The 13,493-nt window shown below is 41.6% G+C and overlaps 1 protein-coding gene across 1 annotated transcript; it reads left to right on the plus strand.

Annotated features, from left to right (window-relative positions):
• The first annotated feature begins 11,645 nt into the window (after positions 1 to 11,645).
• Positions 11,646 to 12,593, plus strand: LOC6542283. The gene has a single exon (XM_001968984.3). It carries the CDS (start codon positions 11,691 to 11,693, stop codon positions 12,591 to 12,593), a length of 903 nt encoding a protein of 300 aa, XP_001969020.1. The 5' UTR covers positions 11,646 to 11,690.
• The last annotated feature ends 900 nt before the right edge of the window (positions 12,594 to 13,493 follow it).

Below are 13,493 nucleotides of genomic sequence, written 5' to 3' on the forward strand. Positions count from 1 at the left end.
ATAACTCAACTTATCCTAATCGGATTTTGAAGTGGCATACCTCTAAATGTTTCTGGCGCAATTCTCTGAAAAACTGCATTCAAATTTAGAAATTTATTTTTTTTGACTTTTTTTGTAATTTTTTTGATGTATAATGTTGTAGATATTCAAATTAACTAGGAAATGTCCCATATCCGAAACCGGACAATAGCACTTTATCTTGTTTTTAATTTAAGAGAGCAACATTTTTGAGCTGCAAATATGAAATATTTAAAGGGCTTTAATATTTAAAGGGTACCTTTTCAAAAAAAAAACTCCAGCCGGTTATCACACCACTTTTAAATCACCCTTTCAGCAGGTGCAAGTGCAAATAAAGTCACGCATGTCATCATATCCTTCTCAGGAACTTGGGAACGGGAACTCCTTTCTCCGGTGATAAACCATGACTTGGGGCTCCCACCGCACTCCAGTAACCACAGGGCACACAAACTGACTCACGCACAAACACATTTAAAGTCATAAATTTTTTATTTGTATGATGATGACTTAAGTTCTACGTGCGTTACCTCTGCACCCGCAACATCCTGCCCTGCTCCTGCTCCTGATCCTGCCCCTGCACCTGCCCACCGAATGGTTACAACATCTCCTTTGGCTGGGCTTTAGTTAAGTGCATGATTATGCTTTTAGTGGCACGTTGTGGTTTTGTCAGTCAGTTTGCGTTGGTGGATTTTCGCCCCAAAACGCAACCCTCATGCCAACTCAGACTGAGATTCCCAAACCGAGCTTCAAATTCTTTTTGTTGCAATGTGGCAAGATGAACAGGTTCTGGTCTTCGACTTCGGCACACGTGCGTTAATGGAAAATTCTCTTTGGATTACCCCACATTTTCGTTACCAAACTCTGGTTATGGTTGTTCTTTGGTGGTTTTTAGTTTTTGAGTTGTATGATTTTTGTTAAAAAAAATTGTTAGAAATAAACTACATAAGTTGGCCCTTCGTAAAGGAGTTCTTGTTACTTAAACTTAACGCAATTAGAAACATGGGAAGGTAAGCTGACTTTTGGCCAGGAAAAATCTATTCCATAAGAAATTAGCTTTTAATAAATTAAATTAAATAAGCTTCATCTCTGCACTATCAGTTGCGAACATTTTGTTAAATTTAATTTCAATATATAAGCTCAGTATAGACTTATAAAACAGACCTCGACCGGCATTCAATTTCAATGGTCTACCATAATAAAATAAAAATGCGAAAACATAAAGTTGTGAACGAAAAATATTGATAACCCATAAAATATATAGGCTCAGTAGGATTCAAAGTTTTAGTGCGCGTTTTGCCACAAACTAGTCCCATAAACGGGCCAAAAATAAGTAATCAACTTTGATGGCAGTGTGCTAACGCCTAGAAGAAATAACAAAAGTATCCCGCAAAAGGAAACTAAACTACAATAGAATTCCAAACATCGACACCCGACATGCCGGCTGTAAAATAAGACTAGGAAAAAACACAAGCTATGAATTATGACGACAGAGCAACAAACTAACGAACTGTCGTATACATTTTAATAGTACATGCCGCTGACTACATAAAATGTGCAAACATAATTATTGGCCAGAATGCAAGTCAAACAAGGATTTAATGGCCGAGCACAGCCAGCACGAGTGCGTAAATTATTGTGTCGGGCCAAAGGAATTAAAACATTTCTGAAACAAGTGCCAGACAAACCAGCGCAGACACTGTCTGCCGTTTCAGGCACTTTGCCATGAGTCAGCTGGGGGCTTGCCAAAAAAGTAGCGACGTAAAAAGAAACATCACCATAAATTCAAGTCAAACAAAGCGTTTCGCGTCTTATTGCCACAAGCTGCGAGTTGGCTAAAAGCAAGTTTGTCGCCTTGCCAACTGCCAGGCTGGATTCTAATGCTGCCATCGCCGAAAATGTTGCACTTTATAAAGCGTAAACACTCACAGTGCGAGTGCCAAAATCACTCAATCGAGGACGTTCTTGAAATCTCGAAATTAGTTTAGTGACGAATACAATTAAAGCAAAATTGAGTTGATATTTTAAGGAGCTACAGAGCATACAAAAATGTTTTTTAAAAATTACTTTCTAAACTAATAAAAATTATAAGACCAGAAAGTAAGTATAAATTATGGTTAGGGTTTAAAATTTACTCCATGATATGTAACTATTATACATGAAATAGTTCTAAAGATGAGTCATCTGATTCGAGAACAAGGACTGTCTCTCCTCTTTGCTTTTGCACCACCGACACCACGGCAACCACCGCCAACCGACAACCGCCACCACAATTATGTGAGATGGCTTCGTGGGATGGCAAACATTTTCCCTGTCGCCTGAGAGAATCCTGCGGAACAACAGCCAAGCCAGGACAACAAAATCACAGCCTCCATGCGTTGGCATGCGTTGTCTAACTGAGATTCAGTGGGGCTGTTCCCGGCCCATTGGTTTCAGTGGTTCCAGTGGTGCCAGTGGTGCCAGTGGGTCAGGGGTTACGGCTGGAAGCGGTGGTGCCGCCGGGTTGTGTCGTCTGTGGTGAAATGATGCGACAAAGTAAGTAGCAAATGAGGTTGCCATTTCTCCTTCTTCGGCTGCCTGTGTTTACTGCAACATAAATCAAAATCAAAGCCAGGACAGAAAAACAACACGCCTGAGGCGAGCCAAGGATTCGCATACATAGTTCCCCATTTTCGGGCTTAGAATGGAGTGGGGTGTGTCGAGCAGGGGGTTCAGGAAATGCAGCCATGTAGCCTAACACAGTTAGATACGTTGAGATAAACAAATATTTTCCAGTTTTCCCTCTTTTTTTTCTTGCAGATACAGCGAGTCAAGAAGACTTTTTGATGTTGCGTGCAGAGTGTATGGTGACCTAGACTTTAGAAAATATTAAATTTAAGAGTCTTTAGGAACTTTAAGAACATATAACAGGTACGAATTACGTTGTACAATTTTTTGTACATTTGCTATTTAAATATAAATAACAGACTTTCACATTTGCCAAACCTTTAAGCCGCAATTGAATGATAACACAAAATATATTGAACGTCTTATCATTCGACGCAGGAAATATATAGAACAAATAATGCCTGTTTGTGTTGTGTAATTTTCAGCAACAGATCATCCGCATTTGTAAAGTTTTTCCAACAAATTTCAACTGCCACAACCGTGAGAGCATTTTCCAATTAGTTTAAAAACTAATTGCAGCTGAACAAAAAACGTGGAAACTAATAAAATTCACAAATCCATTTAATTAAATGTCCGCTCCAATTGGTGCGCGCCTCGGGCGAAACCAGTCGTCAATTTTAAATTTAATAATAAACAAAACAAAACAAAGCAAATATGCAGTGCCAAAAAGGACACAAATAAAAAGCGGCAAAATCCGCATTGTATTAGTCGATAAGCACGCACTCATTTCGCAGCTGATTGTTAATGAAGTGCACACTCGATATCATTTTCAACCTACGAGCGCAAATTGAACGCAATGAAACGAAAGGGAAACAAATTCATTTGGGGCCCACGCAGCACGGAAATAATAACGAAAAAAATGGCAGGGACAGTTTTGGCATCTTCCACTGAATATGTAAGTAAATAAAATTACATTCCATTACGAAAACAGGAGAGTGTAAAAGCAAATGCATGCATTTAAAATTTCGCACCTGTTTGGACGGTGAATAAATATTTTATTAGGCACAACGTTACGTCGAAATGAGTTTCAGTCGCCAACGGCACGTACATATTTCCGCCCAAAAACGCACCTGTGGGAAACAAAATGAAACCGAATCCGGCAATGATTTCAAATCTAACAGCCGCCTTCTGTGTGCCGTCGAAAATATGCAAGGACATTGACTGCGTCGCGCGAAATGCGAAGTCCTCTAATGAATGGGCACAGAGCTCACGCAAACGGAAAATGGGAAAACCCTCTTTTTGCGGCCTGCAATAGGGGACCCTTTCCAAGTGCCGTGGGCATATTGGGCACACTATTTTCCGTTCCACTTTTCTTGGCCTCTTATGGTAAACTAAAGGTAAACTAAATAATTTTCTTTAAGATGTTTCACTACAAATGTTTTGTCAAGCATAGAAACTAAGTTGAACAATGTCTTATTCTCGCTACAGGGTATCCCATAGTTGAGCACGTTCATCCCTCGCTTTTCAACTATTTTTTGAGCCTTCAGTTTGTTTTCGATTCCATTTCACATGCATCTGAAATAGGCAAAGGAAAAGTAACACTTTTCCCATTTCGCTCCCTTTTTCCGCACTTCTCAGCTTGTCGCTTCGCCATTTTGTCTATTATTAGGGAGTGTGCTAGGCAGAGATTGAATTTTTTATTCTTCTTATTATGCCCGTTACTCGTAGAGCAAAGGGTATACTAGGTTCGGTGAAAAGTACGTAACAGGCAAAATGGAGCGTTTCCGAGCCTATAACAAAACAATTTCTATTGATATGCCAAAAATAATTTTGAGCTTTCTCCTGTTTTAGCTTTAACAATATTGAAAGCAATATTCTTATACACGGATTTCATGAAAGGTTCGCTTTTGACCCATAGATAAGAACTATAATCATATTGGCATTAAAAAAATAGTTACTAAAATGTGCACTTTTCTTAAACTCCGTTGACCACTTTCTGGTGACGCTTAAAACGATTTGATATTCAATAAATTTTAATTAAAAGCCAGTGCCCCTTTCTTGATCTGGCACAGAATGTTTGCTATGCAAACCGAATGACAGGAGCCAAAGGGGCAATTGAAAGCTGGGAAAAAAGGAAAGCGGAAATCGGAAGCAGAGGTGCAACGCACTGGGAGAAATCAGGGAGGGGTTGTTGAAAATAACCAAAAGCATTAATTAATATTCAAGTGGTCTGCTCGGCACCCGCACTCAACGAATTTCCCATTTTCCTTGCTCATTGCCCCCCCAAAGCTGATATTTTATTTGCCACAGACAACAACGGAGGGTTGGCGGGGGGCTGGAAAACTCCCGTGGATTGCCCGAGGGGAACTTATCAGTGTCAACGCTGTGCCAATAAAAACTATACTGGCATGCAAATGTTTCCACAATCAAACAAATAGCAGCAGGAGGTGCCGTGCGGTGTGGAGGAGCAAACACAATACAAACAAGGATGAGCAAACAAAAAGAAGCTGGGGCTAGGATCCCCAAGGACGAGGCGCCATGTGAAGCATGCAGAAATAATGGCAAGAGCTGGGCCAAAAGGAAAACTTCGTTGGCCGACGGATGGGTGGGCTGTAGGGAGCCACCCTGGGAGCGTGGTAAGTGCTGGAGCAGCTGGCGCACGTTTTTCTTTTCCCGGACGACGCAACAGGACATCACAGGAGTGGGTCTGACTGCTGCCGGTTTCCTTAGCCGCTTTTGGCTTTGATTTGCCAAAGAAGAAGTGCCGCAACACCAGCAGCCACTACAATAACAAGAAAATTTGCATAGCTTACTGCAATTCGCTGGTTTTCTCTTTTATCTTCTCCTCGAACAACAACCACTCCAATTCCCCAGATCTCGTTTTTTTCATTTATTTTCTTCATTTTTTTGCCGTACTTTTTATTTCACATTTTACTTTAGCGGTAGCCGAAGATGAAAAAAACACGCGAACAAGTTGCCAACTTTCATACGCCATGTGGGACGCACTTTTCTGTAGCCCAGCAAGGAGTAAACAAGGAAAAAACAGAAATGGCCATGGAAGTTGTTTTTAAACTGATAGAATTTTCGAATCCTTGAGCTGACCTTTATTGTTATCCTCCGGCAGCTAGTTAACTTTTATTTCAGTAAGTAAAACATTCATTTTTTCCCTTGCTAGGTATACATTAAAGTAGCTGAAAACTTATCATCTTCAACAAATGTCATTCTAAGTAATCTCTATTTAAAGCTAATTTTATTTAATTAAATGGAATTAAGGGCATCGCATCAAGATTAGATAGCTGAACAAAGTAACTCTACCCTGCCGGCATACCAACAATGAAATCGATTAGGATTAATATTTACCCTCAAGATTATGATACGCATAATTCGGATTGGATTTGGTTGCCTTCTTGTGAATTTTAGTATTCTGACATTGAAAATGTGCTGCATGATTTACATTACCAGGAATGGTGAGCTTAATGTTATTGAGCTATTAATTAGCTAAATCATTAAACGCAAAAACAAAGTAACTTTACCTAATGGGCTCTACGAGCAACGAAATTGATTAGGATTAATATTTACCCCCAAGACTTTGATACGCATAATTCGGAATGGAATTGAGGTGTCAATTTCAGCAGTCTGACACAATTTCCTTGAATCTGCTATTAGTCATCTGCCACGTTTGTTCTCTACAATTTATCATCCTAATCGAAGTTCACAACAGCAATACAACTTTTTAATTGGCCCATTGCCTCGACCCGGCCCGACCCAACCCTTTATCCTTCCCTTCATCCCCTTGGCGTTAAACGCATTTGTGCCAGCCTGAAGCCCGTAAAAGCCACTAGAATAGAAACTCTCTCCGGGTAGAAAGACTCCTGCTTGCATCAATTTCCCCCGGCATCAGAAAACCAACCATTTACGCATTTTATGCAAGCTTACGCATTTCGCAATGCCTGATGGATTGCGGGTGGCGGGGGACTTAACCGTAGGAGGGGGGAGCGGCTTGATAAACTATAAGCCACAAATTTGCATGAAGCCGCCGCCTTCGACTACAAATTGCCATTAAATGCAGCAACAAGGGGCGTTTGGTTGCTGCTGGGCGTGGCCGTTAACGAATCCTCCAGACGGATCCTAGCCCACCCACTTCTACATCACCTGGCTGTCCCAACAATAACTGACACCAGTTGCTCCACTCCTTCCACTACCCACTATCCACTTTGTTGCAACAATTTGCGCGCCCGAGGCGCCGGTTGAGGATGTGGGACGATGGGCGGCTTTGCACTGGCAAAAAACCATGTCGACTTTGCTACGCCAGGGATTTCATATAATATTACTTTTATAATTCATTTTGTTTTGGCATACATTCATAGCATATTTCATTTGCAAGAGTTGTGCAACGAAAATCAGTTGTACCGCGAGCTTTGCCGAAATGCAGTGTGCAGTGGACTATTTCTGTCAGTGTCGGCTGCTGCTTCATTGCATTTAATTCATTTTTATTGCACAAGCTCACAGACAGATAGAGGGAAAGGATATAGGTGTGCAGCAGGAGCAGGAACAGGAGCAGGAGCAGGCAGGACGAGGGAGTAGTAAAGGCCACTTGGGTGTGCTCTTTAAATTATATTGGGCAGAATTTTATGCAGTTGGAGATGCTAAGCAAGGCGATCCAAAGGATGCGGCTGCACGCCATTCCCCTTTCGTCCTACATCCTTGGCTCCACAGGACCCACGAGGCTCCCGCTGGCGTTGCATGCCATACAAAAGTTTTTACAAAGTAGCTGCGGCAGCTGCTGCAAGTTTGAACAGCATCCATGATGGCAAAGGAGTGGAGAACAAGGAGCGGTGGACAGACAGGCATTTTGATGAAGCTGCTTTATATATTGGGTGCGGGCTTTCGCTGGGTGGCCCAGCTCCTTGCAACGGCATAATTTAAATAGCATGTAAATTAGACGGAAGTCTAAAATGAGTGCATAATGTCTGCTAAAAGTGTTCTAAGTGATTGTAATTTAGGTAAAACTTGCAGCGAAAGCGCGCTTAGGGATTGTCTTGGCTTATAAACTCTGGACTAGGGCAATTTAGCGCCATTTTCATGTGTGGTTAGCAGCTCAACTAATGGAATGATAATCCCAAATTCAAAATTGAATTTTATAAAGCCATCACTTTATAAGCACATTAAAAGTTCTAAAAGAACCTTTAACCTAATAAAAATGACTATGACTACACTCGGATTGGTATTCTGCAGCCTAATGACTCGTTAAATACGTTTATCTACATTACCATACCAATTTCTACGCCAAATTATACGCCATTATATGTATAATGTGAAATGCGAAACCTGATTATGTGCATCTCATGGTGCTGCAAGTATTACAAGTAACAAATTTAACTTCAATTAAGGAAATGCAATAAAAGCGAAGCTCTGTTTATTAAAATACCATCTCTGAAAAACTTTATAAAGAAAACAATGAAACCCCATCATTCTTTCCTCAAAATGTACTACCAAAAACCGAAACTTAAAGTACTTTGCTCTTGAAGGCTTTTGTGCTTTTCTTTGTTCTCGAACTTCATTTGATAACTCTTCTTCCAACGCCTTTTCTTGGCCTTCTTCTAGCCACTTTTCCTTTCCACAAAAAGACAATTGAAGCGTATAACCGAAATGAAATTCGAGGATTGCGAAAGCAAAACCGAAACAGCATGACCCAGCTAAGACTTGGCTCAAAGTCTGGATTTTCCGGGGTCTTAACACCTTTCCCATCGGCATTTCCTTTTGCCGCTTTTCGGCCTATTTCGGACCAGGAGTAACAGTTCAAGGAAAAAACCGCATCACTTTTCGATTTGAAGTAATACTTTTTTGGCCTTTCCCAATTTGCGCGTGCACATTAAGTGTTAGCATTCAATGGGTTTGCTTTGTTGCGTTTAAACTGGAAGAAACAGAAATTTGTTACAACATTTTGAATTGCATAAACGTACAGACACGTTAGAAACTTAGGCAAAATGACAAAATTCTTCAAGCAGAGTTTAAGGTAAATAGAAATAAATGGTTGTTTACTGAGGTGTTTGGAATGCCGACTGAGCATTTTCATGTTAACTCTTAGCTCATTTTCATGTGCATTTGACATATAGAATATTTGCCGAGCTCATTTTCAGTGCTGGAAAATTAATTAGCTGGGAGTAACCATTTCCAGCCGCTCTTCAGAAACACTCGAACAAATGTCTAAACTTGTTTGACTCGTACCTTTGGCATGACAGCCACTCGGCAAACTGCAGTGCAAACAGACTTTCGGATCAACTTTGTTAACTTCGGCATTAAAATACTTAACCCCATTCCGAGGCTCCACCATCGAAAACAAACCCACTTGCGCCGTAATCTATCAATAATATTATTACTTGAAGTGAGTTTGTTCGTTAGTTAGTTAGCTAGTTATGTTCTCTTCAGCTGGTTGCACTATCCGCACCCAGAAGTTTTAACTTTGGACAAATCCACCTCCGCTCCGCTCCGCTCGGCTCCATTGGGATGGCCACTCGACGGGTCGCTGGGTAATTCCCTAGGTAAATTTATAATTACTGGAAGCGACTTGAACCAGTTATGCCGGCGGCTGGAGTCCTGTGGCCCCCTTCTGGGTGGGGCCAGTGGCCAGTGGGGAGCCAGGCAGATGGGGCTGCAAAAGTTGTATGATGTTGTTGTTGTCTGGCGGGTGACCAGGGCGCCAGGCAATCTAATTTCCATTTACCCATTTGCTGGCGCCACCCGAAATACCCCTACTTTGTTGGCTTTTTCATTAGGTTTCCATTGGGGAGCAGCCGCACCTGGAAGCTGGCTAAAAAGTTCATTCTAGGCGAAATTAAGTGTCATTTTTATTCGATTTTGTTTTAGTAGTTTACTTTTTGGGGGTGCTAAGGGGTTAGGAGTGGGTATGGCAAAGTGCACTCGGTAGTTAAGCAGAGTTTTGAGAGAGTTTTTATATTCCCCAAGTCGCTTGCTTTTTATTGATTTTAATGGAAATGCAATTAAAAATTTAACAGTGTTCCAGGCGTAAGTGCATTAACATTAACTGAAAAATGATTTATGCCGTGTTTGACATTTTAATTATGCTCGCCGACGCAGCAGCAAACAAACAAACCCATGTGGCAGCGTGTGACTGACTTTCATGAAGTCTATTTTATGCTTTAAAATTTCCGGCCATTTGTTTTAATTTTTACCGTTTCGAGTTCAATTTTTAATGTTCAATTAATTGCATTAAATTATGTGCAAAATTATGCACTTAAAATGCATTAAGTTTCCGCCCATAGACAAAATACGCACAGATCACTGAGCAATTGCATCAAAAGCGACATAATTTTTACATTTTGTAAATTAAATAATAAATAATACACTTGATCGGCCGAAAGTAATCATCCAGTGGCACTTTAAACTTATGCACCTTTAAATCTATTTTACCAGCAGTATGAATGTCTGTTCAAAATCAATAAATATCGGACTGACTGCTGAAGCCACAGCCTTTGGATACAATATATATTCACTTGCGGCTTTTGGCTCCGCAACCAATCGCTTTAATTAAGCTTCATCTTTCTGGCCCTTCATCTCATTTCCCTGGCCAGCACATCAAAAACCAATTAATTTTTATACATTGTGTGGCTGTTTTACTCACTGTTTTTTGTTGCTGTGTGGCGGACTACAATTTGCCAATAGGATACTGGACAGGACATACGCATACAGAAGCCATTAGTCAGAAAATTTAACACAGTTCATTGGGCAAATTTGGACATGGCTGAAGCTAATGACATAATTTCGCCATTGACTGGATTAGATAATGCCCAGGACACACTGACACACTCTAATGCCCTCGCCCTCGCCCCTGTCCTGTTAATTGTTGTAAGGTCCTGTCCAGGACACATTACAAACATTGCAATCTGCTCTAAGCCCGCAGCCAAAGATTAATGATCAGAAATGCCTAATGAAGTTATTCCGGTGGGAACGAGGGAATTCTAGTCCCTGGCCTCCACGAAGACAATGGAACTGTGATGAAGTGTTAAGTCCTTGGGAGTCCGAGGCTCCGTCGTTTTTATTTATGATACGCTCAAATTGTTGCTCTTTGCATATTTACCTTGTTATTTTATTACGTGGCGGAAATGAACAGAAATATAAAATACAATAAAATAAAAACAGAAACAGAAACAGAAACGACGGCGAGAGCAGCGCCCACATAAACAGCGCGAAAACATTGTCACAGCATGAAGTCGAATGGTTTTTACATGCAAAAATATTTCATTTCCTCCAGCAGCGAACTGTTTAATAATAAAAAAAGACCAGGGAAGAAAAGGCAGGCGAAATGAGCGACAAAGTACATTTCACAGTGAGTGAGGAAAAGGGAGTCGGCGCAAATAAAAAACTGCAATAAAAATCTGTTTAACATGAAGTGCGGCAAACGCACAAAAGTCTGAGGAAGATCCTCAGAAATCATCTTGTTCTGTCTCTGCTTGCCTCTTGCCCATACACTTTACAACTTATGAGTGCTAATAAAATTCACTCGGCACATACAGATTCATTTATATATAGCGCACAAGCTCACCAAAAAAAAAACAAAAAAAATCTGCAAGGCGAGTCCTTCAAGGTGTGCGCTTTGATAAAGAATTCCCTCCCAAGTCCTTTATGGTTGGGGACTAAGTGTAGAAGATATCCCAATGGACAGAATAAAAGGCAAGGATTTCATTTTAAATTTCTCAATTTATTGAGTCAGCTTTGCGGTGGCGGAGTGTTGCTTGCATTGTGCAATTTCTGTGATAATTTTGCCAAGAATGAAACGGTTGCCGAATGAAGAAAAGAATTCTTGATAAAATCTTCAATGCACAAGCTTATTGGGCATTATTAGGTGTGCTATTGCGATTATGATTTGCACTGAATTTCTCCTTTCCCTGCAGATTTGTATGGAGAATGCTGCTGGAAAAGATTTTTAATATAAATATAACAGGATTCAACCGAAGTTAAATTTGCAAAGTAGTATGCCCTGCTAACCAAGTTCACTTAAAGAAATCGTTCATGCCCTACTGGAAATTGCTGACAAATAATCAAGAATTATGAGAAAAAAGTTTAAAGCTCTGTTGCTATTGCTTCAGCTGGTGGCCCAATTGAGATCCGGTCAAGCAATTTGGTTTCCCTGGTACCTCCAGCGATACGGATTGGCCCCGCATTCCTTCCGACATGGCGGAGGTCACAAAAACCAGACAGACGACGGCTCCACCTGCCCACCTGGCTACGAAATGAAGTCATCATCCGCAGGATTGACTGGTGGAATGGCTGGATGTGAACGCGTAGTTGGATCGAGAGTTGGAAACGCAAAACGCCTTTGCGACGACAATCCCGTGCTGATGCAACTGGCGCGTCTCTACGTGGTGAGTCCTGAGCGGATTGTCCTGCTCCTGGCGCAGCCCTCTCTGACCCAGTCCTGCGCCGAGATCACCGATGTGCTGGGCAACATACGGAAGTCCATGCGCAACTGTGTCCTGGCGCCGGATAACATCTATGGGCGACTGGCGGATGGGCTGAACTACTTTCAATCGGAGGTCTGCGAGGGAGGCGATGGCAAGAACAGGAAGCGATGCACTGGACTCCAGGAGTCGCACAACTGCCTGAAGGAGCTGCGGACGGACATGATCGAGTGCGAGGCACCGGCTGATTGGTACGAACGCAGGAATGCCAGCAAAGTGTGCCACATCTTCAACGATGTCCTGAACTGCTATTATACGAGGGCAGCCCTGTTGTGCGGACTCGAGGTCGCCAGGCAGCTGAGGTCCTTCGCAGGAGACAGCATGGGCAGGGCCATGATCCACAAGTGCGAGGTCAGCAAGAGGCTGCCCCGGGTTGATAATGCCATGCCCATTAACGCTAGTAGGGCTAGCTTAAGGCCATCATGGCTTGTTGCTCTAAGTTCTTGGACTATAGTTATTTATTTTGCACGGCTTAAATATATATTTGGATAATAGGTACTAGTTGGGATTAATTCTTCGTGCATAAATTTAGAAATTGTTGCTAGAACAAATTTTAAAAGTTGTGCTAAAACCATAGAAACTGAAACAGAATTTAATTTTATAGAACTCATTTCATACCCCTTCATCTGTGTTGAGGAAAATACAATTTAGTACCGTTTAAAACTGTCATGTGCCGCAAAGAAGAAACTCCATAAAGTTTAAGAGCTCTGAGATCGCAACTAAATAGACGGCTGTATATGGAGCCATCATTTATCTTGCGATGGTCCCGAAATGCCAACTTAAGTGTTTAGCCATTTTCAACTAAATTTCAATAAACACCTAAGGGACTTAGGCTGTCGACAAAGTAAGCCAATCCACCGACACACCCGCATAGTTTCGAGATGTGTGGATATCGCTGTGAGTATCTGTGTGCGAGGTGACCGCAAGCATACAAGCACTGCTCACGGGAAACCGATGTCGACATTCGCCTCTTGCTTAGAGCGAAACTCATCAATTATGTTGACGCGGCTGGAAAATGCCTGGGTGCTTCGGGTGGCTTGGGTGGCTTGGGTGGCTTGGGTGGTTAGGGTGGTGCGGCGGTTTTCCGAACTGGCCTTTGTTAATGACACCTCTCGCAATCGCCCGAGTCGGCTATAAAGAGCGAGATCGGAAAGCTTTGGGGGATGGCTTTTACATTTGCATCGCACTCGTGGAGCCTGGCCGCAGGATATCTGGGTTACAAATGCACAACAGACATCCTCCAGTGAGCATCAAAGTGGTGCGGACCACAATTTAGGTTCATTAGCAGGCAATTTCGATTCAATTTGACAGCTGCATTATTAGGTTCTTAAATGTGAATAATAATACATATTACATGATTATTAGCAGTTTTTAGGTGGAAATTAAATACAA

The sequence above is a fragment of the Drosophila erecta genome, unplaced genomic scaffold, assembly GCF_003286155.1.
Source record: "Drosophila erecta strain 14021-0224.00,06,07 unplaced genomic scaffold, DereRS2 tig00000055-arrow-pilon, whole genome shotgun sequence".
In the NCBI taxonomy this organism is placed as follows: domain Eukaryota; kingdom Metazoa; phylum Arthropoda; class Insecta; order Diptera; family Drosophilidae; genus Drosophila; species Drosophila erecta.

Coding starts and splice junctions, on each gene's coding strand:
- LOC6542283 (XM_001968984.3), top strand. CDS start 11,691: ATGAGAAAAAAGTTTAAAGCTCTGTTGCTATTGCTTCAGCTGGTGGCC.